Source organism: Theropithecus gelada, chromosome 3, assembly GCF_003255815.1.
Source record: "Theropithecus gelada isolate Dixy chromosome 3, Tgel_1.0, whole genome shotgun sequence".
Taxonomy (NCBI): Eukaryota; Metazoa; Chordata; class Mammalia; order Primates; family Cercopithecidae; genus Theropithecus; species Theropithecus gelada.
Window position 1 is genome coordinate 17,856,993 of NC_037670.1, and position 25,775 is coordinate 17,882,767.

At 43.5% G+C, this 25,775-nt stretch overlaps 1 protein-coding gene across 3 annotated transcripts in view; it reads right to left on the reverse strand.

Annotated features, from left to right (window-relative positions):
• The window catches only part of ADARB1 (adenosine deaminase, RNA specific B1), a 138,688-nt gene that overhangs the window by 2,392 nt on the left and 110,521 nt on the right, over positions 1 to 25,775 (reverse strand). For 2 of the 3 annotated variants that reach the window (XM_025380196.1, XM_025380194.1), the window contains 3 exons: positions 23,249 to 23,430; positions 3,587 to 3,765; positions 391 to 2,593 (listed from right to left, as the gene is read on the reverse strand). In XM_025380196.1, the coding sequence (XP_025235981.1) occupies positions 2,414 to 2,593; positions 3,587 to 3,765; positions 23,249 to 23,430 (541 nt within the window). In that variant the 3' untranslated portion in view covers positions 391 to 2,413. Of the gene's footprint in view, positions 1 to 390; positions 2,594 to 3,586; positions 3,766 to 23,248; positions 23,431 to 25,775 lie in introns of those variants that run through there. The other variant, XM_025380195.1, reaches the window with a different exon arrangement.

Here is a 25,775-nt window from a genome sequence, read left to right on the forward strand (position 1 = left end):
CCCCCCCCCACCCCGCCCAGGGCTCCCCGAACCCAGTTCCTCCCCACAGCCGCCCCCCATCTCCCGCCCAGGGCTCCCCGAACCCAACTCTTCCCCACAGCCGCCCCGCCCGGGGCTCCCTGAACCCAGTTGCCTCGGCTGCCTTCCTCCTGCCTGGATGGCTCGGGGCGGGACGCCCTGTGCCTGCCCTCAAGGCTGCACGAGTCCACCCTGGAAAGGAGCCACCTCACACGGTCTCAGGGCAGCTGCTCAGGCCCACAGGGTGAGGCACTCACTCACTTGGCGTGGTACAGGGAGCAATCATGCTTACTTTAGCTATTACCTGACAGAAGGGAAAAGCCAGACATACCGGGTAGTTTTGTATGTATATGGAACATATTAACACTAAACTTGGTAACCAAAATCCACATATTTTTAAAAACTTAGTCCATCTCCCAATCCCCATTAGAAAAAAATACAATTTATCAAGACAAGAATAAAAATATACAGACTTACAAGGTGTTTTTTCTAGAGTGTGCAAGAGCCTACTTGGGGGAAGGCCAGCGGCAACAGACACCTCTCCTTCTGCAGGTGCAGAACCCCAGCACTGTCTGCCCAAACAAGACCCCACTGTGGTGACAGAGCGGCTGAGACGCCCACTCTGACTGCTTCAGGCAGACAACTACCCTCTTCGGTAGAGGAGAAGGCTGGTGTGGGGCAGATGTTCTAGCCTCTGAACCTGGTCACGTCCCCAACGATGAGCCCTAAGCAGCACCCCTTCCTGCCACGCTGGGACGAGATCTGTGTGGACACACGTGGATAGGGCTCCCGACATCAGGAGGCACACCCCCCACCAAAGCCACAGTGCTTCAGGTTTTGGGTCTGAGCGCCCAGCGTCCGGTGGGAGCATGATGCCCCTCTGCCCCTGTTCTGGTTTCCTAGGCCCATCACAGACATACAGGTGCCAACACCCTGGATTTCACTGTGGCAGGTGTGTGCTGTAGGGTAGTCTGCACCAATCTCTGCCCATGGCCCCAGGAGACCCACCTGAGCACCGTCCAGAGCCTTGGAGCTGGGCACTGCACTGGCGAGCAGAGCACTTCTCTCGGCTCCTCTTTCATCCTGAGCGGAGGCAACAAGGCACCGGGTGCAAATCTCCGAGCTCGGTGGAGGTGGTCCACACAGAGCCCTGGCCCGCCACGCTCCTGACCTCCTGGGCTGGCTCCCTCTCTCGTGGGGCTGTCTCGTGCACTCTGGGTGCTGGGCAGCCCTGAGCTCCTCTGTCGGGACCGTCAATGTCTGGTCTACACTATACCAGCAGCACGTGGTCTCACCAGCTCTCACTTGGATGCTTTTTATTTTTCAAACATGTCTTTGATAAAGCTGGAAACAATAATTTAAAAACATGCCTGCTATGTCATTTTCCAAGAATGATTATCTACTGAAATCATTCTACTTCCATTCTGTGAAGGCCTTTGGGCAGTCATCCACATCCATTCAATTCGGAGGAAGGAACAGAGGGAACTTAGGCCATGTATTGTGCAGTAGCCCTCCTGATTCCTTCTAGTCCATAAAAGTTAAATATCCTTTAAAAAACCTGAATGAATGGCCAGCCTGGGGTTACTGGCCATGTTTTATCTGTGATTACTTAGAAGTAAACTGAGAAAAGTTTTCCATGATCTGATCCTACAAGGAGTACAGAAGCTTCTAGAGGAGGCTGAGGGCTACAGGGGCCTGGGTCACGACTCTGCAGGACACACAGTCACCACTGCGGGGCCCCGTGTGTGTGACAAGGCCACGCTACCTCATGCTGGGAGTCTGCTCCTCAGGGAGACTGTTAAAACCTAGTGTGTCAAACTACCCAGGGAAGTACCTATGGAGAAAAGAGACCTAAGTTTAGACAGACGTGTGGCGATTTCCTTTAGACTACTACTTCCTACCTCTATTTTCCCACCCTCCTCCATATATAGATGCTTTTCTTGCAATTAAAATAATGTGGCATAAAAGTGACCTGACATAATTACTTATTTTATAAACCACATTCCTAGCTCTGAATAAATTATTTATTCAAGAATTTCACACAAAGTAATTTCTATTTTCCTAAACTTAAGGAAGCCCTACTCAGTAGAACTCAATTTCTAAACGTAAACCGAGATTGAAAGCAGTCACTGGACGGTTCAGAAGGGGAAATGCTGCGGCAGAGAGATGCCAGGCGGCGATGCTGGGCCCCAACACACCCCATCCCCTCCCCACACTGCGCACCTGCCCCAGGTCTGATGTGAGATGCTGGGGACAACCGTGGACACCTAGTGGTCCCCTGTGTCCCCCAACTCCTTCCCCAAGGTATGCACCTGCCCCCAGTTCAGATGTGAGGTTCTGGAGGACGACGCTGGATGCCCACAGCCCCCTGCACCCCCCATCATGTCTGCCCGGGTCAGGGCGTGAGTGAGAACTGGTCCTGCTCAGTGGGCTTCTCCACCCAGGCCCCCAGCCCCGCCTTGATGAAGGCTGTGAACAGACGCGCCTTGGCGGCCTGGTACTCCTTTGCCGCCAGCTTGGACTCATGGTACATGTTGGGCTTGGTAATCTTGGAGCGTAGTAAGTGGGAGGGAACCTGTGAAGGGATAGAAAACAAATGCAACTGTTGACGCTGTAACAGATGAAAATAACACCTAATAAGATGCCAAAACATGGCCTTTAGAACTGCATTGGCTTCTGGGGTGAAGCAACCCAGAGGAAGGCGCCTTCTGCCAAGGGCACGGCTCCACACAGAACAAGGTGCCGCACCTCCTGAGGCCTGAGTTATCGCCCAGTTCCAGTCTTGCTAGTCAAACAGGCAGCTACAGACCCCCGAGTTCTGAAGACGTGCTTCTGGGAAACCACCAATAGCTGATTCAAGTTTCATTTTTAACTATAAGAAGCACCACTGATGTTATGTGTGTGTTATCACCCTGATGACCTCGGAGGCCTTCCCTTGTGTGACCAGTAGCTCCTTTCTGTGTGGACTGTGGCCTTGCGGCAGCTGGCCTGGGTGCTGCCCCTGTGTGAACAGGACCCTCCTGGGCACTGTCACTTCTGGCTATACCTCCCATGCCAGTGCACAATGCTGGTCTCAGAATAAATAGATGCTATCTACTTGATTGAAGAATAAATACAAACTAGTAATATCCTGACTTACTATATAAGGTTTCATTCTGGGGGAAAAAGGGCCCCACAGCTAATTCAAAAGGTTTAAAAACTCTCATGGAGGGTTATCAGAATCCAGGCAATTTTTGTGTTGCTGAGAAGGAGGGGACAGCAGGGAGACTGGCATAATGACTTTCAATATCTGAGAGTAAGACATGTTTCCACCACACACAGTGGCCTGGCAGTGGGTGTTACTGCAGAAGGGAGGAAAAGAGCTGCCTCTGAGATGGCATTAAGGTTTCAGGGACATGGCCACACTTCTAAGCTAAAACAATCTGAAGGAACAAAAGGTTTCCAAATGATCGATTTAGGAAGCTGCGCATGATGACATGATGAAACAATTTAAGGAGCAGTAGGTGTGAGGACAGACAAGCTATTAGGGAGGTGGAGCCGGCGCATCACGGTGAGGGCGCCTCAGTACCTTGCCGTGCACACGCATCCAGCGACAGTACAACGCGTGCTTACACAGGCGGGACGCGCGGCCCAGCTCATCCTTCCCCGTCGTGGCGTTGATGACCTCAATAGCGGAGTCGCCTACCGTCCAGTTGACGCTGAAGTTGGGGGCCTTCCCTGGCTGCCGTGCTTCTGCATTGCTGATGCCTGAAACGGAAGGCACAGGAAGGCGGTGTGAAGCCCGCATTCACCCCCAGGGAAGGAGCAGCCAGGGGCGGCACACTGTGCTCAGACATGGCCACAGAAGTGCGTGGTGGAGGAATTCTGCCTGCTGAGGAACATACGCAGACTTGAGTGTGCATCTGCCATGGCAGTGGCCTCACACTCTTCCACTGACACCAGAACAGAAGCAGTGCTGAGAAAGCCGAACTGACCCATGGGTATGCACTTGTCTGACAGGGCAGGTGGGCAGAAGGTTGACAGAAACCTGGAATCATGAGACTTCCTGACAAGTGTGTCTTTTCTCACTCTGGTGCTGCCTGAGAGTGGATGGATGGAGCCACTTCTGAGACTAATGCAGGGTCCTACGAGGTCGTGCATGTGGGGGATGCTCCTGTGTCACCCACCTCTGGCACTCATGCCTGCACATGCTCCCCTGCCACTGAGAGGCCAGGCATGTTCAGGTCACGTGGCTTTGCATGTGTGACATCCATGATGCAATAGGAAACCCTAATTCTTAACAAGTGTCTTGAAATGGTTCACAAGAGTCTTGAAGAAGTTCATAGAAAATGCGTATTATGAAAAAACTTCACGGATTTCAAAATTGTTTGGCACCAAAATAAACTTGTACTAACTTGCTGAAACATGTCTGAATAGGATCTAGTTTGAGGCACTAAGAAGATGAAGACATCTGTTTGAAAAGAGCTCCTATCAGAGTTACATGACTTCGGCTAAAACTGAAGCAAGAACAAACATCAAACAGGAGATAAAAATAGCTTTTACAAAGACAATCCTGAAGAAAATGCATAATCCCCCCTCAAAAAAGGCTACCAAGAGGTGGAAGGGGCCCAGTCAGAGCACAGGCTGACTGGCCAAAGCACAGGCCATGGCAGCATTTTTGGGATGCTCAAGGCGTTTTGCTTGTCGGGTTCACATGGAGGCCAAAGGACGACAACATCTGCTTGTGATGACAGTGTTTCGAGAAAGTGAGCCAAAGCTTTAGCAGAAAAACCCCTGGGGAAGCTTCACCAGAGACCATCATGACAAAGCGCCTGTCCATTCCTCTCATCAAGCAAGGGCGACTGTGTGAGGGTTTCGACAGGAAATCATGAGCCATCCACTTTGTGGTGGTTGCAAATCCACCTCATTTGGCTCCTTCTGACTTCTTTTTGTTTCCTAATCTCAAAAATTCCTTAATTTTAGGAATTAAGGAATTAAGGAATGTAGGGCACCCTTTAGGGTACCCCTTGAGGAATTTTTCTTCAGTTAATAATGTAAGAAAGTCTGCATTGACATGGTTAAATTCTCAGGACACTCAGCTCTGTTTTTCTTTTTGAGACGGGGTCTCACTCTTGTCACCAGGCTGGAGCGCAGTGGTGCAATCTCGGCTCACTGCAACCTCCGCCTCCTGGGTTCGAGAGATTCTCCTGCCCCTATCTCCCAAGTAGCTGGGACTACAGGCACATGCCACTGTACCCAGCTAGTTTTTGTATTTTTAGTAGAGATGGGGTTTCACCATGTTGGCCAGGATGGTCCTGACCTCATGATCCTCCCACCTCGGCCTCCCAAAGTGTTGGGATTACGGGCATGAGCCACCGCGCCCAGCCACCATTTAGTTCTTTAGGGACAATCTAAATGGTTAGGATCAGCGCTTACAAAAATGTCTGGAATTTGATAGAGCTTATGTTGAGAAATCAAGTTTATATCTTTTAAAAAATTTTTATCTTTTAACTTTATGAACTTTTTGAAGTACCCTTGTACTTGTTTTCTTGCTGTGTTTAAACTGTCTCATCTTAACTAATCACAGGCTAATTTTGCAGGGTTGAAAGTTTTTGAAAAGATACTTGTATAACTGGGAATTGAATACATGTATCTCCATTTATATATTGAGCTTGATAATTCATATCACATGGATGTCATAGGCCACCAAAATCAAAACTAGTTTAGGATATGAATCTTTAGAACATGCTTAGAACATGGGCGGACTCATATTCTGAACCCAGACACTGAACTGTCAAGCCCACTGGCCAGAAGCAGCACACTGCACTCTCAGATGACTCAGTACAACTCACTTCATGTCCTGTGGAGGCCACCTCCACCCCGTCACCATGCTCACTTGCTTTCAATGACCATTTATCCCTGCCTTGGAGAGATATTAAAATCCAGATGACAGTTTACTGCCAGAACAGTTTACTGTTCAGAGTAAGGAACCGGCAGAGTGTAGCAGATCCGCTGAACTGAGAGTCAAGGGAAACCAAGTCAGCCAGATTTCAAAAGACAGAGCACCAGAAGGAAGAGACAAGCAGAGAAAGAGTGAGCCCTGGAGATACGCAGAGGGTGTCCTTGAATATCCTGTGGATCTCTGATCAGAGTATGCATGTTACTCAAGGCTGGGAAACAGCCTCCTGAGAGAATCAGAGGAAAAAGTGCCTGACATTCACATACAGAAGATACAGACATAAAGATATAAAAAGGCCTAAGCCAAACTTCTAGAGATGAAAACTACAATGTATTAGATAAAAAATACACTTGATGGGACTAACCACAGAATAGAAACCGCAGAAGAAAAGATTAGTGAACTTAAAGACACAGTAACAGAAACTATCAAAAATGAAACACAAAGAGAGAAAAGAGAGAAAAAAAGGAGAGAAAATCAGTGATATGGGGCAGGTTTAGGTAGGGTGAAATATGCGTAATTAGATTTCATGAAGGTGAGGAGGGAGAAGGGGGAACAGAAAATATATCTGAAGAAAGATGAAAAAAAAACTTCCAAATTTCATGAAACCAACAAACCCATGGATTAAAGAATTTCAATGAATCCCAAGCACAAGAAACATGAATAAAACTATACCAAAGCACAACGGAACAAATTGTTCAACACCAGTATTAAGAGAAAATCTTAAGCAAACCCAGATAAAAACACACACAGAGGAATAAAGATAACAACACATTTCTTACTGGAAACAATGCAAACAAGAAGTTAGGGAAGCACTGTCTTTAAAGGAGAAAAGGACCCTGCCATTCCAGCAGAAATATATTTGTACAGCAAAATATCCTTCAAAATGAAAGCAAAATACTTTCCCAGACATACCAAAGCTGAAATAATTCATCACCATCAGACTTGTGCTACAAGGAATGTAAAAGGAAGTCCTCCAGCCAGAAAAAAAAATGATACCAAAATGGAAATCCAGATCTATATAAAGGAATGAAGAGCCCTGGAAATGATAGCTATGTGGATACATATACAAGGGGTTTTTTTCTTATTATTTAAATTCCTTTAAAAGATAATTATTAAGATGAAAATAATAATAATGTAATGTGGATTTTTTTAAACATATGCAAAAGTGTCTGAAAACAATACCACAAAGGTTGGGAATGGAAAAACGGAAGTATCCTGTTGTAAGGTTCTTTTACTATATGTGAAGTAGTATAATCTCACTTGAAGGTAGACTGTGGTAAGTTAAGAATGCATCCTATAAGCCCTAAAACAACCACCAAATTAACAAAAGTTACAGCTCAAAAGTCAAGAAGGAGTCAAAATGGAATCATCAAACATACCCAGTTAAGGCAAAAGCAGTAAGAAAATGAGGAAAAAGTGAACAAAGAACATACGAAAGACACAGAAAATAAGTAGCAAGATGAAATGTAAACCTAATAATACAAATAATCACAATACATGTAAATGCTTCAAGTACCTCAGTGAAAAAATGTAAACCTAATAATACAAATAATCACAATACATGTAAATGCTTCAAGTACCTCAGTGAAAAGGCAGAGGTTGTCCATGGTGGGAGAGAGAAGCAAGATCCAAATATATAACTATATATAAAAATATGCCTATAAGAAACATATTTTTAATATAAAGTACTTTAAAGGGATAGAAGATACACTGTGCTAACACTAATCAAAAGAAAGTCGAAGAGGTTATATTAATCTCAAAGCAAATTTCAGAACAAATACTGTTACCAGAAATAAAGAGGGTCATCGTATAATAGTAAAGGAGGTCAGTTTATTAAGAAAAATCAACAATCCTAAATTTTTATGCATCTAATCACAGAGCTACAAAATACAGGAAGTAAAAACTCTAAAAAAGGGGAAGAAATAAACAATGTATAATTATAACTAAGAGATTTTTCAATCCTGCCTCTCAATAACTGATAGACCAAGTAGAAGATTGATATGAATATAAAAGAAAATAAATAATATAATCAAACAACTTAGCCTAATTAACATTTATAGATCACTCTACCCCAAAGTGGCAGATTCACATTCTTTCAAGTTTTGTGAAACACTTACAAAGATAGATCATATTCTGGTCCATAAAACCAAGTCTGAACAAATTTCAAAGGACTGAAGTCATTAAATGAAACTAAAAAACCAACAACAGAAAGATCTCTGTAAAATCCCTAGTATTTTGAAACTAAATAGCAGACTTCTAAATAACCCAAGGGACCAAGTATTTCAATATAAGTGAAAATGAAAACATAACATATCATAATTTTTAAATGCTACAAAAGCAGTAAAAAGGGTCTTCAAACAATGACTTCAGCTAGCACCTTAAAAAACTACAAAAAGATGGGCAATTGAAACACCACGTAAGCAGAAAAAAAAGAAATAATTAAAATCAGAAGAAAAATTATTGGAATATAAAACAAAAGACAAAAATCACTGAACCTAAAAGTTGGCACTGAGAGATGATAAACAGAATTGATAAACTTCTAGCTGGACTGATCCGAAAAAAGACAAGAGAAGATACAAATCATCAATATAAGGGATAAGACGATATCATTAGAGATATCACAAATATTAAAAGGAATATTCTGAATACTTTAATGCCAATATATTAGACAAATTAGATGAAATGGACAAATTCCCTGAAAGACAAATTACTGAGGCTTACTCAAGAAAAAAGATAAAAACAGATAACATGAATAGCCCTAAATCTACTATAGAAAAATAAACTGTAGTTAGATATTTTCTCACAAAGCAAACTTCAGGCCCAATGGCTTCGCTGGTGAATTTTACCATGTATTTAAGGAAATAATACCAAATCCAAATGAACTCTTTCAGAAAACTGAAGAGAAAAAAATGTACCCCAACTCATTTTATACCTTACAAAGACATTAAACTAAAATGATAGACCAATATCCCTACAAATATAAATACAAAAATTCTAAATGAAATGTTAGCAAACCGAATCCAACAATATATAAAAAGAATAGCACATAATAACCATATAATGGTCATCCCAGGATGCAAGGTTGGTTTAATTTTTTTTAACGTCACCATTAGCAAACTGAAAAATGAACTAAATGCTCATCTCATTTTTTGTTGTTGTTTCAGATGGAGTCTCACTACATTGCCCAGGATGGCCTCAAACTCCTGGGCTCAAGTGATTCTCCTGCCTTAGTTCCCAAGTAGCTGAGACCATAGGCCCAAGTCACTGCAATGAAAATAGTCATCTCGGCCGGGCGCGGTGGCTCAAGCCTGTAATCCCAGCACTTTGGGAGGCCAAGACGGGTGGATCACGAGGTCAGGAGATCGAGACCATCCTGGCGAACACGGTGAAACCCCGTCTCTATTAAGAAATACAAAAAACTAGCCGGGCGAAGTGGCGGGCGCCTGTAGTCCCAGCTACTCGGGAGGCTGAGGCCGGAGAATGGCGTGAACCCGGGAGGCGGAGCTTGCAGTGAGCTGAGATCCGGCCACTGCACTCCAGCCTGGGCGACAGAGCGAGACTCCGTCTCAAAAAATAAAAAATAAAAAATAAAAAATAAAAAAAAGAAAATAGTCATCTAAGAGCAGGAAAAAAACATCTGACAATATCCAACACACGTTCTTGATTAAAAACGCTTAGTAAGCTATAAATAGAAAAAAAATGTCCTTAACCTGATAAAGGCATCTGTAAAAAACCTACAGCAGCCAGATATGGTGGGTCATTCCCATAGTCCCAGCCCTCTGGGAGGCTGAGGCAGGCAGGTTGCTTGAGGCCAGGAGTTCCAGACCAATCTGGGCAACACAGGAAGACACTGTCTCTATAAAAAATTTAAAATGAACCAGGCATGGTGGTACGCACCTGTAGTCCCAGCTACTCAGGAGGCTGAGACAGGAGGATCACTTGAGCCCAGGAATTTCAGGTTACAATGAGTTATGATCACGTTACTGCACTCCAGCCTGGGTGAAAGAGTGAGACCTTGTCTCTAAAACAAAAAACAACAATAAAAAACCCTACAGCCAACATCATACCTAATGGTGAAAGACTGAATGTGTTCCCCGAAGATGACATGTAAGAGAAGGATGTCTGCTCTCATTACTTCTACTCAACATTGTACTGGAGGTCCCAACCAGTGCAATAAGGATGTAGAATTGATGAGTGGATTATAAAATTTTTACGGAAATACAAAAAGGACCTAAGCAGCCAAAACAACTTTGAAAAAGTACAAAGTTGGAAGACTAACTCTACCTGACCTCAAAACTTATAATAAAACTATAGTAATCATGACAATGTAACACTGGCCTTTAGACAAATAGATGAAAGGCAAACAACAGAGTCCAGAAATAGACCCACATGTATATACACATGCCAGCTGATTTTTGACAAGGGCGCAAAGGCAATACCATGAAGAAACGAGGAACTTTTTGCTAAATGGTGCTAAATCAATTGGATATCTTACATGCCAAAAAAATGAACTTCAGTTCATACTTCATACCCTACACAAACATGAACTCAGGTGAAATATAGTCTTAAATGTAAAAACTGCAACTGTAAAATTTCTAAGAATACAATATAAGAAGATATCTTTGTAGCACTGACTTAAATATTTCTTAGATATAATATCAAAAGCATGATCCATCAAAGAAATTTTTTATAAATTAGATTTTGTCAAAATTAAAATTATGTGGTTTGTGTAAGACACTATGAAGAAAATTAAAAGACAAGCCACTGACTGGGAGAAAACATTTTTTCAAATCATACATCTGATAAAGGATCTGTAGCTAGAAAATAGAAATGACTCTCAAAACAGTAATAAGATGTTAAACGACTCAGTAAAAATGTGCACAAGTTTTGAACAGTTTATTGAGGAAGGCACAGGGATGGCAAATCAGCATGTGAAAGGGCATTCAACTTCATCAGTCATCAGAGCAATGCAAATTAAAACCATGAGGGAATATCACTAAACACCTGCTAATATGTCTAAAACGACCGCAAGTACTACATTCTGGCATATCAGTGACAGAACTACAACTCTCGTACACTAGTGGTGGTAATGTAAAAATAGTACAACCATTTTGGAAAACAGGCTAATAGTTTTCTAAAAAGTTCCACATACACCTATCTTATGATTCAGCCATTCCACTCCTAGGTATCTACTAAAGAGAAATGGAAGTAAGCGCCCAAAGATTCATACAGAAATGTTCTCAGCAGCTTTGTAATATTAAAAGACTGGAGACAACCTAAATGTCCATCAATATTTCAAGGGATAAAAACAAATTGTGGTTTATTCACACAGTGCAATGCTACTTAGCAATGAAAAGGAATGAACTATGGATAAACCCAACAACATAGATCAATCTCAAAATGATTAAGCTGAGTGAAAGAAGCTAGACACAAATGGTGCAAACCTTATGATGCCGTTTATGTAAAATCCCAGAGAATGCAAACTCATCTGTATAGACAGACGGTACACATTGGGGATAGGGAGGGGATGCAGGAGAGGGAGGGATTACGAAGGAGTGCTAAGACAATTTTGAAGTGGATAAGTATATTCATTATCTTTATTGTGGTGATGATTGCACAGACCTAAACATAGGCCAAAATGTATCGAACTGTATACTTTAAATATGCAGTTTATCATATGCCAATTATACCTCAATAAAGTTGTGAAAAGACATGAAAGATAATTCAAAAATAAAAAAAAAATTGTTCTCATTAAAAAAAAACATTTGCTCACTGCAGACAGTTTCAAAAATTTACACAAACCTTAGAAAAGAAAATTAACGCTATAAAACCCAGAGACAGCCACTATAATTTTGTGGTTCTTAAGCAGGTATGTTCAGTAGAATCAGATATGAAGCTTTAAACAATAAGCACACTGAATCCCACCTCTGAGATTCTGACTGGGTAGGTTTTGGGCAGGACCCTGGCCACTGTCTTAAAAAAAAAAAAAAAAAAAGCAACAAAAAATCCTTCATGAGTCTTTCCACTTTTTTTTTAAGAAAAAGGGTCTTGCTCTGTCATCCAGGCTGGTAAGCAGTGGCACAATCATAGCTTACTACAATCTTGAACTCCTGGGCTCAAGCAATCCTCCCACCTCTACAGGCTCATGCCACCACACCCAGCTAGTTTTCTTTTTTTTTTTTTTTTTTACAGATGGGGTCTTGCTATGTTGCCCAGGATGGTCTCCTGGCCTCAAGTGATCCTCCCATCTCAGCCGCAGAAGAGCACTAGAATTATAGGCATGAGCCACCATGCCTGGCTGAGTAATTCTTAAAGACTCTAAAGAATCTTAACCCTCCCAAAACAATCCTTCCTTCCTAGATGAGCTTTGCCATTTTAATGCATACTCTTTCTGTGTATACACGCATGTGCATGGTGAGCATACGTATTAATGAACACATGCTGACTTCCGTAAAGCACTGAGATGTTATGGATCCTTTCTGATAACCTTCTCATGGATAAACTATACTAACAGGTATAAAATGAAACTATACTTAGGTTCCTGGGCATATTGCTAAATTTGATTTTATAGTATTTCATTTAGGAGTCTTGCATCTATAGTCATAGGTAATTCTGTGGTTTTTATTTGCATTTTGTCCAGTTTTGGTATTTGGATTAGGTCAATTGCTCTTTTCCATGGCCTGGAAAGTTTATAGAGAGGCAGAATTACATGTTCTTTGATAGATTAAACCATCTGGGAATCTGCTGGAAGGTAATTTGTGGACAACCTTTTCAATGTCTTCCCTGGAAATTTCCTTTGCTATATATTGTATTTCTTTTTGGGTTAACTTTGATAATTTACATTTTCTTATTCTTTCTTTGTTGTTGTTGACAGTTTCAAATTTATAAGTATCAGAGACGAACAAAGAATTCTTTTGAAATCTTGATAATTCCAGGACCCCCACTGAATGCCTGAAACCACAGATAGGACCAAATCCTATATAACTATGTTTTCTTTCTCTACATACATACCTATGATACAGTTTAATTTATAAATAGGAGTAAGAGATTGACAACAATAACTAATAATAAAATAGAACAATTATAAGAATATACTGTAGTAAAAGTTATGTGAATGTGCTCTAAGTACTATAGTATTTTCCAACCTTGGTTGACCTCCTGGAGAGGGAAACTGCAATAAGGAGTGGGACTGTACCCTCCTCCCCATCTGTGGGTAGCCCTCAATTTCCACTTGGTTACTTTTATCTGATATTAATTAGATAGCCCTGGCAGTGGTAGATCTGTTTGATTGTTCTTTGAAGTCAATGACTCTTAGTTTTACTATTTTTTTTTTTTTTTTTTTAAGATGGAGTCTTGCTCTGTCACTCAGGCTGAAGTGCAGTGGCATGATCTTGGCTCACTGCAACCTCCGCCTCCTGGGTTCAAGCAATTCTCCTGCCTCAGTCTCCTGAGTAGCTGGGATTACAGGCGCCCACCACCATGCCCAGCTAATTTTTTTGTATTTTTAGTAGAGATGGGGTTTCACCATATTGTCCAGGCTGGTCTCGAAATCCTGACCTCGGGTTATCTGCCTCCCTCAGCCCCTCAAAGTGCTGGGATTACAGGTGTGAGCCACCATGCCTGGCCAGTTTTACTAATTTTAATCTTTTTTCCTCTTTCCTATATTATTCATTTCCTTCCTCCTCCCCTCTCTCCTTCTCACTTCTATTTCCTTCCTTCTTCCTTTATTTCCTCTTTAGCTTTGTTGTTGCTTTCCCTCCCAATTTTGGAAAAGAAAGGCTTAATTCACTTATTTCTTTTCTATTCATCGAAGGCCATGATCTCCTAAGGGTAAGTGGGGCTCCAATTCACCATTTTTGATATGTGTATTCTAAGTAGTCAATAGTTTATGTTCTGGTTTCTCGTCTGATCTAATAATTAGAAAAGTTTTTGCTTTTTTATTTTAACATTTTAAAAGTGACAGACTTTGCAGGAGAAACAGAACACCACCACCAAGCCTGTGCTCCTCAGTACACCCCTCCAAGCACAAACTTATACTGGAGTCTCTTTGTTCTGTCTCTCAAGAATTGTTCAAAATCATGCCTTAGTTTCATTTGCTTCATGTCTAAGCCATTCCTTTCCTGAATAGCTTTTTTATGTTCCCTGGAGTTTCCACTCTCCTTTCCTTTTTTTTGTCCACAAAAGAAGTGTTTGCTTTCACCCTACCATTCAGAGCATTCAGCTTCTCAGTTAGGCTATTCATTAAAATAAATTCACCTTCTTCTAAAAACATTCTTTTTAGTGTTGTTTAATATGAATATCTCTTTTAATTTGGAAGTTACTTTTCAGGCTTGCTGCTGAATTATCCTTTTCAATTGTACTTTGGATTTATAAGGTATTCTTTCTTAAATTCAAGTTTTCTCTTTCTTAGATGTCTTTTTCGTTTTGCTAGAGTATCCTCAAGTCATTTTGTTTTCTCCAAAAGCATATGTCCTCTGAATCCTTGACTATCTAAAAATTACCACTTTGTCCCAATGCTTGATTGGGTAGGAAATTCCACAATAAAAATATTTTCTCTTTAGAACCAGAAAGTCATCTCATCACTCTGTTCTGACTTCCGGTGTCCTGGTAAGGATTATATAAATCTCTAACGTATTGCAGCTAACTTAGAAGCTTTTAGGATCTTCTCTTTGTCCTTGGTGTTCTGAAACTCCAACGGGATATACTGGGCATGGACTTTTCTCATTAATCCTGCTCAGTACTCAGTGCGTCCACTTAATTCCAATACTTGTGTTTTCCTCTGTACTGAGGAATTTTCTTCTGTTGTTTCCTCCTCCCTACTTCCTATTTTTGAAATGCTGTTAAACAAACATTGGGCCTTCTGAATAACTTTCCACATCTCTGAAGGTTTTTCTCATAATTCTGCCTTTCTGTTCCAAGTTACCTGAGATTTATTTGACCTCACCGTCCCCCTGCCCTCATCAGAGCAAAAGCTCCATAAGGAAGAGGTTTTGTTTGTCCTGTTTACTGCAAAATCCCAACACCTAGAACCATGCCCAATGCACACTGAAAAAAACGGAATATTTTCTAGACCTTCAAATTAATATTAGATTTCAGCACTTACTAAGTAACATACAAATAAGGTTTATCATTACTTATTTCTCTTCTGTTTTCTAAATTGTTTCTGCTTTCTCTCAGTTGTTCTATTTTCTAATATAGATCTTTCTCTTTTGTGTTGTTTATTTTCCTCGTAAGTTTGATAATCCAAGTTTGTAAGTAAAATATTTTTATTTAATACAAGCAGCTGGCATGGTTTCTTCTGCTTGTTTCTTTGATGTGCATTCAATTCTGCAGAAGGTCTAAAGGAAAACAATCAGCCAAGACCATGTCCTCATCCCAAGAACTCAGAGCTCCAGCACCGTCCTTCCCTGGTTGTTGGGGTGGTCAGTCAGGTGTGCCCTAACCACACACAGGGCTGGGCTGGTCTCATCACAGGCACTGGTAGGAGCCTCATGTCTTCCTGAGGTCACTGTTCCTGCATCTACTGATTGCTGCTGGGGTGGTTTTTAGCACATGCTCAGGTTTCTCCTGTGGCACAGTTTTGCCAGTGGAACTGAGGTCTTCGGTGGCTGTTACCAGCACACCCGCCCTACTTCCAGCATCTGCCTGCATGTTCTGAGTTCCTGCAGGTCCCTGAGCTGTCACTCTGTAGAGGCAGCAGCCCCAGGAGCATGTTCAAGGCCACACGCTTCAAGCAGACAGAATCAGGAAGGATTTCTTTCGTGGGGGAACGGCTAGAAGAGTAGGTATCCAGTTAAACTGTTGGGGAATCTCTGACCATAATGGAATTGAATCTTTCATAAACAAATGGATAATGCTTATATTATCTTCCTTGGCAATTCCATTACTTCTCATAAAAAAAAAGGATTACTGTTGAATGATACTTAAACCTTAGAATGACAATATTTTTCACTAAATGATTAACAAAAAGTGTAAGATCCTAATAGTACAAAACATTTTTTATATTTTAAGTTAAATCAAGTCCCACTTTGAAACAAAAATGGAGGAAATAAGGCAAAAAGAAAATAGCCCACGCTTCCAATACTAACCATATGCTTTTACTGGGGCAGAAAGCCCCTAAATGGTCATAAGCGTATCCTTCTACGAGTCCCTGAGGCCAATGCAGTGTGAGGGCTGACACCAGTGAGATGCTTATCTTTCCGGGCTGCAAAGAGGGAACTAGGGTAATGAGTTAATCCCAGGCCGTGGTGCAGAAACCAATAAAAGCAAGAACAACTTGGCTGGTAATGAGAATCCCTCTGTTGTTGTAAATTAAGTGTGCTGAATCAGAGCTTTTAAAGCAAAAATACAGAGAAACTGTGAATTGGTCTAATAACTGCTACAATTAAAAAACTCAGAAGAGCTGGCATTGATGTTTTTTCTTATTTCTACCCTAAAGGTATTTTCCAATAGGTTCCTCATATAGTAGGGTAATCAAAGATGAATGATATACATAATGATTAACAATAGATATTTTAGGGTTATTATGGGTTCATGTTATAGAAACTACTAGACATTTATTAGTGGGTCAAGGAAAATGTGTACTTACAATCTTGACAGAAAGCGGCCTCTATTCTGCAAATAAGAAATAGTCAAGACCTGGGCATGAGTTAAAGTGTAAGGAAAACTCTGCACAGCACTCCCGCAGTGAGGATGATACAGGCCACGCAACACAGGGGGGAGCCTCTGAGCCCTTCTAGGTCCAAAACCAACCTGCCATTTAAGCTGAGAGCAGAGCACCTTTGAGCCTTTCATTGTGATTGTCTTAAGAAGGGCAGTCCTTTGAGCTGACAGAGAAGTGAACACAATCCATGAGAATCCATACAGAGCAAGATGGCTGGGTTTTCCTGACCCTTCCAGCCCATTCCCCAGGGCTGCTCTCAGGCTTCCTCTGCCAGCTCGGACATGCCTTGTCTTGGTTGTCCACTAACCCCAGCCAGGTGCCAAGGGCTTTACACAGAGGACCTCTGGCCAAATAACACTCCTTTCTCAAAGGAGACCACAGGATTTTAAAACACCAGCTGTGGAAGGAGCCCCAGAGCTGTGGTCCTGAGTGAGGTGGGCTCATGTCCAGAGAGTTGCATGGGCAGGAGATGCTAACTGGATGTGGATGAAGGTGAGCAGCAGGTGGAGTGGGGCTGAGAGGCTCACAGAGATCCTGCCAGCTCCTCCTTTTCCTGAAGCAGCTCCTGGGGGACCCCCAAGGCACTCTTGTGCCCTCTCTGTCCTCCATAGGAGGCAAGCCTTGGGGTGGTGAAAGATCGGATGTGGGTTCAAGCAGTACTTGTTCTATGGACAGTGGAACACGGCTGTGAGCTGCAAGTCCTGTGGTGTTTGCCAGTTGCGGCTGCTTCCACTGTGAAGGGTGACGGCGGGCCTGGCCCACAGGGCTGCGGTGTGGACTCAGGGACGTATGTAAGAATCTGGCTCCCGACTTGAGCACATGCACGCCTGGGAAATGGCCGGAGGATGGCAGTCAGTGAAGCATAACAATCATTATTTTTAAAAACCTTCAAAGGTGTCATTGATACAATAGGTAACTGTACTGTACCATTACAGTCATCCACACAGAGAATTTAAAAACAAGCACACTGCACTCCGTAGGATCTCAAGTTTAGAAGACACTTGGAGGTCATGTGGGTTAATCCTTTCAGCCAGAACCCGTCACCATGTCCATAACAACAATCTCCATCCAATTCCAACCTGAACACTTCCAGTCAGGGGAGCTTAATTCCTTTTAGGAAACTCTTTTCTAGACAGTTCCAATCACTAGAAAGTTGTTCTCAGTATGCAAAAGGAGAACTGAACACCCAACAGACATGAGGAACCCTAAATGCAGCCGCTGAAAACCCAACAGAGATGAGGAGCCCCACATGGAGTCACTCTCCCAGAAAGGAGAACCAGAGCAAGAGAGGGAGCCGTGTGGCAGCCGTGGTGCAGGGAAGTGGGCCAGGCATGAGTTCCTGGGGAGCCTGCTCTGCAGGGAAAACAGTTCACTCCTGAGATGGTGACAGAGAAGTCAGGCATTCTCTTAGAATGCAGTGCAGTCAAAAAAGCACATCAGATGAGAGAAGAGACACCGGCTGCAGGACTGTGACTTCTGCTCAGCAGCACTTTCAGGGACAACAGAGAGGGCAGAGAAGATGCTTCTAGCAGAAGTGACAAGACAGAAGGACATTTCTAGGAAGTGAAGAGTCAACAATCGAGATCAGAGGGTTCAGGGTAGTAAGCAGGAAAGAAATCCCAACAAACTAGCCACACACCTAGGCTTCATCTGTTGAAATTTCTGAATTTTAAGGAAAATAGATAAATTTAATGCTACCAGAGAGAAAACAATGGGGTACCTTCCAGAAAGGAAAAAAACTCAAACTGGCTCTGTGACAAAGGGTGACCATGGAGGTCTTGACGTGTCCTGGGGGGAAGGACGAAGCCCAGACATCCGCAGTGCCCAGTCCACCTGGCGCACAGACGAGGGCCAGGTAAAGTCAAGATCCAGGGCAGCACACAGGCCTTTTCTCCAAAAATCAAACAAAAACAGCCAACCAAGAAATCACCCTGTCACCCCAATTAAGGATGTATTCCAGCAGAGTGAAAAATACATCTGGATGTGGAGTTAAGGGCAAGGGCAACGGCTACAGAAAACTGGTCAGGAGAGAAACCAGGAGCCCTTACATTTTCATCCGAACAGTTGTTGATCATGTGGCTTGTGACTTACTAAGAACGGCTTTTAAAGGAAAAGCACAGTATTAAATGAGTTTCCAAAACTCACGATGATGTCATCAGAATCCAGGAAGACGAGGGTGGGAAGACTGTGGAATAAAAATGAGCCCAGTATTTCACCTTTTCCCAAGTTTGGATCTTTACAAATATTAATTCTTGATGCCAACATTTTTTCAAAGTGATTTAAACATATTTATTTTTAAAAATTGGGGTAACCACTGGTCAGAATAGAAATAAGGTTTAGAACTTCCAAATCACCAGTGGGAAGAAAGGGGAAAGACAATTTAATCAGTCCAGCAAAAGTAAAGGGGAGGAAAACAGAAAGTAAAATGGAAAGAAAAATTGTCAGCTGAAAACAATGATTCTGTACTTGGAACCAAGCTTGGTGGTCGTTCTCTTTTACAATGACTCATGGCACGTTCACTCCTCCTAGAAACCAGGGCAAGGAGGAAACTGACATTACCAACACCTCTTTCCCACAACCCTGATGACCGCTCTTACCTAGAGAATATGCATACACACACACACTCACACACCCCCCCACACACACCCCCACTCTCACACGCGCACATAGGCACACACATACACACACACTCACGCATTCACAAGCACACACACGCACATAAACACAGACACACTCACACACACGCACTTATGCACACACACTCACTCTCACACACTCTCACAGTGACGTTCCTTCTCTCTCACTTCAGCCAGGGCCTCATTAAACCAGCTTGCCTTGCTCTTCCTGCCCATGATGTTGAATGGTCTTGGATGGACAGCAGCTCCGCAGGCACCTGCTCCTTCCCGGCACACACCTGGGCCTGCTGCCAGCCCTGCCGGGTACCTGTGCTGTCCTCCCAGAGACACTGAAATGCAAGCTATTTATGAGGCCCCTACCCCCATCAAGCAGCCTTGTTTAACGTTTCGTGCCAACGTTCAACACGAAAATCAGCAGGATAGGGAGCCTTGTTGGATGACCCCAGAGCAGACTGTCAACAAGGTCCCCAGAGCCATCACATGGGGCATTTGGGCACCCTGCTCCTTCTTCTTAGGTTCTCTTAGTGAGTCTTGGATAACAAACTGGGCCAGTTGAGGAGCTCACACTCAGGGGATCAATGGACATAAATTAGAAGCTGGAACTGTCCAGCTTGCAAGTGCTGGATGTGAAACTCATTCGAAAGAAAATTGAAGAAAGCTCAAGAGACTTCCGTTTCCACAGTGCTAAGCAAGGGTACCAAGTGTGCATACCCACAAAGGCAAAAGTTTCACAGCTTGGCACCAAGAACCTTTCTGAAAGTAAAACTAGTGTTCAGGCTGAAATGCAAATTAAATTCTTCTCACTTTAATCCTGACAGCATTATTTTTTTAAGAGAAAGAAACACCCTATCCCTACATTTTTACTTTGACTTGCTCCTGGTTTCAGGTAATCTTTTCTGTGTATTCATTTATGTCCATTTTTGCTCCTCCCTCAAGACGCTACAATTCACTAGGTGCCATCATACCTCACTCTCTTTTTAACACGGGAATGACCCTTATAATAAAATGTGAGGTGACAAAGTATAACACACACAACATGAGCTGTGATGCACAGTGCAGATGCACAGCAAGGGGGCCAATGTCCTGGTAGCTCCTCTTTCCAGGCCATTTGTTAAATGTAAGACTTTCCTTTTAATAAAGTTTTGAGGGCTTTGCTTTGGGACCCATTTTTAAAGAGTGTGACCTCCCAAATCTATTAAGACATCAACATTTGCCTCTCCAGATTTTTCTTATTTGGTTCCTTTTATCTCCAGTAACACCCACAGCATTACTTGCTTTCAACTTCAATTCTGAAGCAGAAGCATCTGCCCTCCCATCCTGCTCCATCCCCTGGCTCACCTAATTTCCTGCTACGCTGTCCTGCTGATTCACAGGAGTCCTGGTCTAAAGGTGTCTTCTCCAAAGCTACTTGCTTTGCTCATCTGAACTCTCTTCAGGGAAACAACAACAAAAACCCATTTCCAAAATAAAGCATTTACCAAAAATAAGATATTTCAAATAGTTTGCATTTTGAAATAGACTTTGGTGCTAGAGTGACATTGTTTATTGGCTCAGCATTTGAGTAACGTTCTGCCTCCTGGAGCTTGTGTGGTGTCCTTTTATTTTCATAGGACAGTGGCACATTTGTCCAGAAGGATTGCAAGGGGCACCCTGCCACTGGGCGTATGAAGAACCCAAGACACAGAAGCTGCCAAGGAGACAAAGCTGACGCAGGGGCAGCCTCACGGCTCTGACCCAGGCTCTCTCTGCGGCTGCTGAATCAGCTCGGCACAGCCCCCTGCAGCAGGAACCAGGGGAGAGGTTTGGTTATGTGCTTTAGGCTATTAAGATTAGAGATGATGGAGGCCAGGCATGGTGGCTCACCCTGTAATCCTAACACTTTGGGACCCTGAGGCGGGCAGATCACCTGAGGTCAGGAATTCAAGACCAGCCTGGTCAACATGGTGAAACCCCGTCCCTACTAAAAATACAAAAATTAGCTGGGCGTGGTGGCACATGCCTGTAATCCCAGCTACTTGGGAGGCTAAGGCAGGACAATTGCTTGAACCTGGGAGGCGGAGGTTGCAGTGAGCCAAGATCGCGCCACTGCACTCCAGCCTGGGCGATAGAGCAAGACTCTGTCTCAAAAAAAAAAAAAAATTAGAGAAGACATTGAGGAGGAAAGGATAAACAGCAGCATCAGTAACGCCGAAGTCTCTATCTTGCAGACACTATTTTTCAAGGTCTTTTAACAGATATAAATGCTTTTCACATAAGTGAAATATGATAAAAATACACTGACTTTTATAAATGAGCTCCACTTTCAATATCTTAGAAAATGTCTTTAGCAAAATGATTCTGCCTTTGCAGATTTTAGTTATGGGTGAGATATTGCTTAGACAGCGCTGTTCGATGAGGCCCTAATTAACAACGATTTTTGAGTGTCACCTATGTGTCCCGTATTCCACGTGCAATGTTTTAAGCACCTATGCATATAAAAGGTGAGTGACAGCTAAGATTAGAGCACTCTTCCCTCAACTACAGAAGATAGAGAACAAAGAGGGGAATTTTTGGAATCATGAGAAATTCACACACCAACACACAACAAAATACTTCAAAAGACATCGATTGGTGCTACAATTTCAACTTACCTACCATCAGGTTTGATCTGTCTATTTCGTTTTTCTTAAAACACAATGGTTAAGTTAGGGAGCTGTAAAATTTAATTCAAGACAACTGTTTTTCCCCATCCCTGCCTCCTTCATGTGCTCTGACAGGCATGCTTTCAAATAAAATTCCACACTGCTTTTTCTCAAATAAAAGGCGTGCTAGTAGCCAAGCACTAGAAAACAAGGCAGCACACACACACGCACACACCCCCCAAAATAAACGTCATACACACACGCACCGCCCCCCCCCCGCAAAATAAACGTGTTTCAGGTTAGGATTATGGTTTTAGTTTTGAGCTTTTAAAAAAGTAGTAAAATTATACATTTAAAAAGATAAAAATACCTTAACTGTGTCCTTTTAAATAAAGGTGAGCTTAGAAGTTAGGACCTTTGAATTCAAAAGTTCCTGTTCACTTTACTGTTAGCCACTGAAATTCTAAAAAAAGAAAAAAGAAAACCAGCAATGAAGGGCATCGAGGGTAGTGCAGACACCAGGGAGACAACCTCTGCCTGCCATTGGCGCCCCTGGTTACACTGTCACCACCTCTCGGAGCCAGCAGGGCCTCTCCAGGGAGCCCACGGCAGGCTCCAGGCAGCTCATCACTGTGGACACCCTGGTGGCTCCAAGACAGCGTAAACATCCAGGAGACCTGGCTCAGGGTGAGTCTGGGAAAGCCAATGCTGACATAATTTTCAGTGTCTGTGAGTCTCTGCCGCTGAGACAGGAATGAACACACTGCCTGACTGAGAGGAAAAGAGACAGCTGCCCAGCCCAGTCATAATTTCATTCTTTTCATTTTTCATTTCTTTCTTTTTTTTTTTTTAAGACAGGATCTCACTCTGTTGCCCAGGCTGGAGTGCAGTGGTGCAATCTTGGCTCACTGCAACCTTGACCTCCTGGGCTCAGGTGATCCTCCCACCTCAGCCTCCCAAGTAGCTGGGACCATAGGCGTGCCCCACCTCATCTGGCTGATTTTTTTTGTATTTTTGTAGAGATGGGCTTTTGCCATGTTTCCCAGGCTGGTCTTGAAATTCTGGGCTCAAGCAATCCACTAGCCTTGGCCTCCCAAAGTGTTGGGATGACAGGTGTGAGCCCATCAATTCCTCTATGAATGGCTAGGTTTGTGATCGGTAAAGGAGATTAATCTTGCAGAGGGACTCACTTAAAAGGCCCTAGAGACAAGGCCCAGAGAGACCCAGAAACATCACCTTGGGTCCCTTTAGAAGGACTCTCATGTTCTTCTGATAGCCACAGAGCAGCTCAGGTGGTGTTTTTTTCATTCATGAGGATGAAAACATTGCAAAATCAAGACAGATTAAATCAGCACACTCCAGAGATACTTGCCACTGAGCAAAGGCTTGTTGAGGGTGTAGAGAGGTGGCAGGTCCTCTATGTTGGAGATCCGCTGGTACATGGCCCTGGAAAGGTGGTCCCCATGGTAGAGGCTTCCCAGGATGATGCTCGAGAAGTAAATGGGCTCCACGAAAATGCTGAGCAGGGATCCCTGGATGCCCACCACGTTCCAGCTGGAGGGAGAAGAAAGCACAGTTTTCAGGGAGCTCGGACTCAGTGCCGACGCGGCCCAGCCCAAGCCTGAGTGGTTACAGGGATACACTGACAATTCTGCAGGATCCCAACCAACTGACGAAGGAGCGCAACAAAAGTAATAGACTGCTTTAGCAGCTTACGATCGCAAAGACAAAAATCTACTTAAAAGTTATTTTACGCTGTGATTTTCTTTACCATTACGTTTCCCATAATCAATGAGCCATGTGTGTTTCTTGTGAGAAAGTTGTGGGAAATATCAGAAAGGAAATTACGTATTTATTTCATTACAGCAGGTCCCCTTATCTGAGGGTTCACTTTCAGAGGTTTCAGTTACCCACTGTTAAGCATGATCTGAAGATACTAAATGAAAAAATTCCAGAAATAAACACTTCCAGACTTTAAATTGGATGCTGCTCTGAGGAGTGTGATGAAATCTTGCGCCGTCCAGCCCGGGGTGTGAACCATCCATGTTGCAGATGCCACTGGCCCGTTAGCAGTCACCTTGGTGACCAGATTGATAGTCGCAGCATCACAGTGCTTGCGCTCAAGTCACTCTTATTTTATTATTAATGACTGTTGTTAATTTCTTACTGTGTCTAATTATAAGTTAAACTTTATATAGGAATGTACTTACAGGAAAAATACCAGCACGTACAGGGTTCAGTCCTGTCTACAGTTTCAGGAGTCTACTGGGGGTCTTGAGACACATCTGCGGAGAAGCGGGGACCACTATACTTCTTATAAAAATGATAGCTCTTCAAGGAGCCCTTCAAAACATTCAACTGCTTATTTCCTGTTTTCTGCAAGTGACAATGGCACTGAATGCACAGGGAGAGAGGGTGTGGGGTTTACAGCGGCTGCATGGGTGCAGCTGACATGCACGACACCAACTATGCACGCCAATGGCAACTTAGGTATTCGTTATCAGCTCCAGCACACACATGCCTTCACAATACGCCTGTTTTCTCTTTCTGAGCCCCGCAAACAGCATGCTCTGCTCAGCCTGGGAGTTGCTGTGTCCAGAGCACCCTTTGCTGGGCACTATATACACATGGTGTGAGGTACTGGGGGGAGACACAGCCTAGGAGCTAAACAATAATGCAATGAAAAGACAAACGAAGAACCATAAATTGAGGTAAAATCAATTTGGAAGAAAGGGCAGGGTTCTGTGAAAAAGAAAAAGGGGTGTATGAACTTCAAGGAATGCTCCTGGGGTGACCCTGAAGCTCAGCCCCAAAGGAGGGGGCTGTGAGGCTGAGGGAGGAAGGCATGTCCCAACCTAGGGGGCAGGGGACGCAGGACAGCAGTAAGGGCAGCCAGGGCAGAGGGGCAGGGCAGGGGCCCTTGAGCAGCCAGGAGCCTGATGAGGGATGCGGCGGTATTCAGACGGCACAGAGAGGCCAGAGTGAAAGAGAGAGCCAGCCACTCAAGCCTTTTGCTTACCTGCTGCCTGAGGCCTCCCTTCCCTGCCGTCCAAGCCCTCCACCCCGATTCTGACCTCCATGTAATTTACAGGTCCATGTCGGGCTATCCGCCCCATCCTACCCCAGCACGGGAAGAGGTTTCTGTCGGCTTTCTTTACTGACCTATCCCAGCACTCACAATATGTACCTGACACACACACAAGATCAATAAATGTGTCGAATGGACAAATCCTCCAATTCCTATGACACGTTCCTTCCACCTTCCAAAATGGAAATGAAAATGCAGGTTTCCCTAACTTACAGAAAAAGCATGAACTGATTCAATGCCTCTAAGAAACACAGGCCTATTTCTTCTCTAGATTAGAAGCCTCTACGCACTTAGAGCATCTTTAAGCTGAATTCAGTCTTCAGGGCAAACTTTAAAGCAGTGATCCTGCAAAAACCTACATTTGTTAGGAGTCATTAATTCTGAACACATGCTTTGTAAGAGAATTCCAGGAGTGTCTACAGCTCTGCAGAGGCCCTGGGTGGGAAATGGTGTGGCACCAGCTCCCACCAATGCACCTCACAAAGGACAGCTGGGAAAAACGTCATCAGGATGAAATCGCCTAGCGCCAGTGAGAGGGTGTCAGGCACAGTCAGCATCCATGCAAGTAAAACAAGTAAAGCTCTGCAAAAACTGCGGGCAGGACATCTTCTAGAGATACCCACTACACGTCCACAGCCACCTGTCCTGCGGACCCCATGGAGGGTGTCCACTCACAGAGTGCTGTGACGTGTTTGGCTGACACTCGAGGAACCTAAAGGTGTCCCCACTCTCATAGCATGGCCTCAGGCTCACTGCACCCGGGTCTAGGCATCTGTGCCTGGCCTTACTCATCTTTCATTTTCCTTGTGCC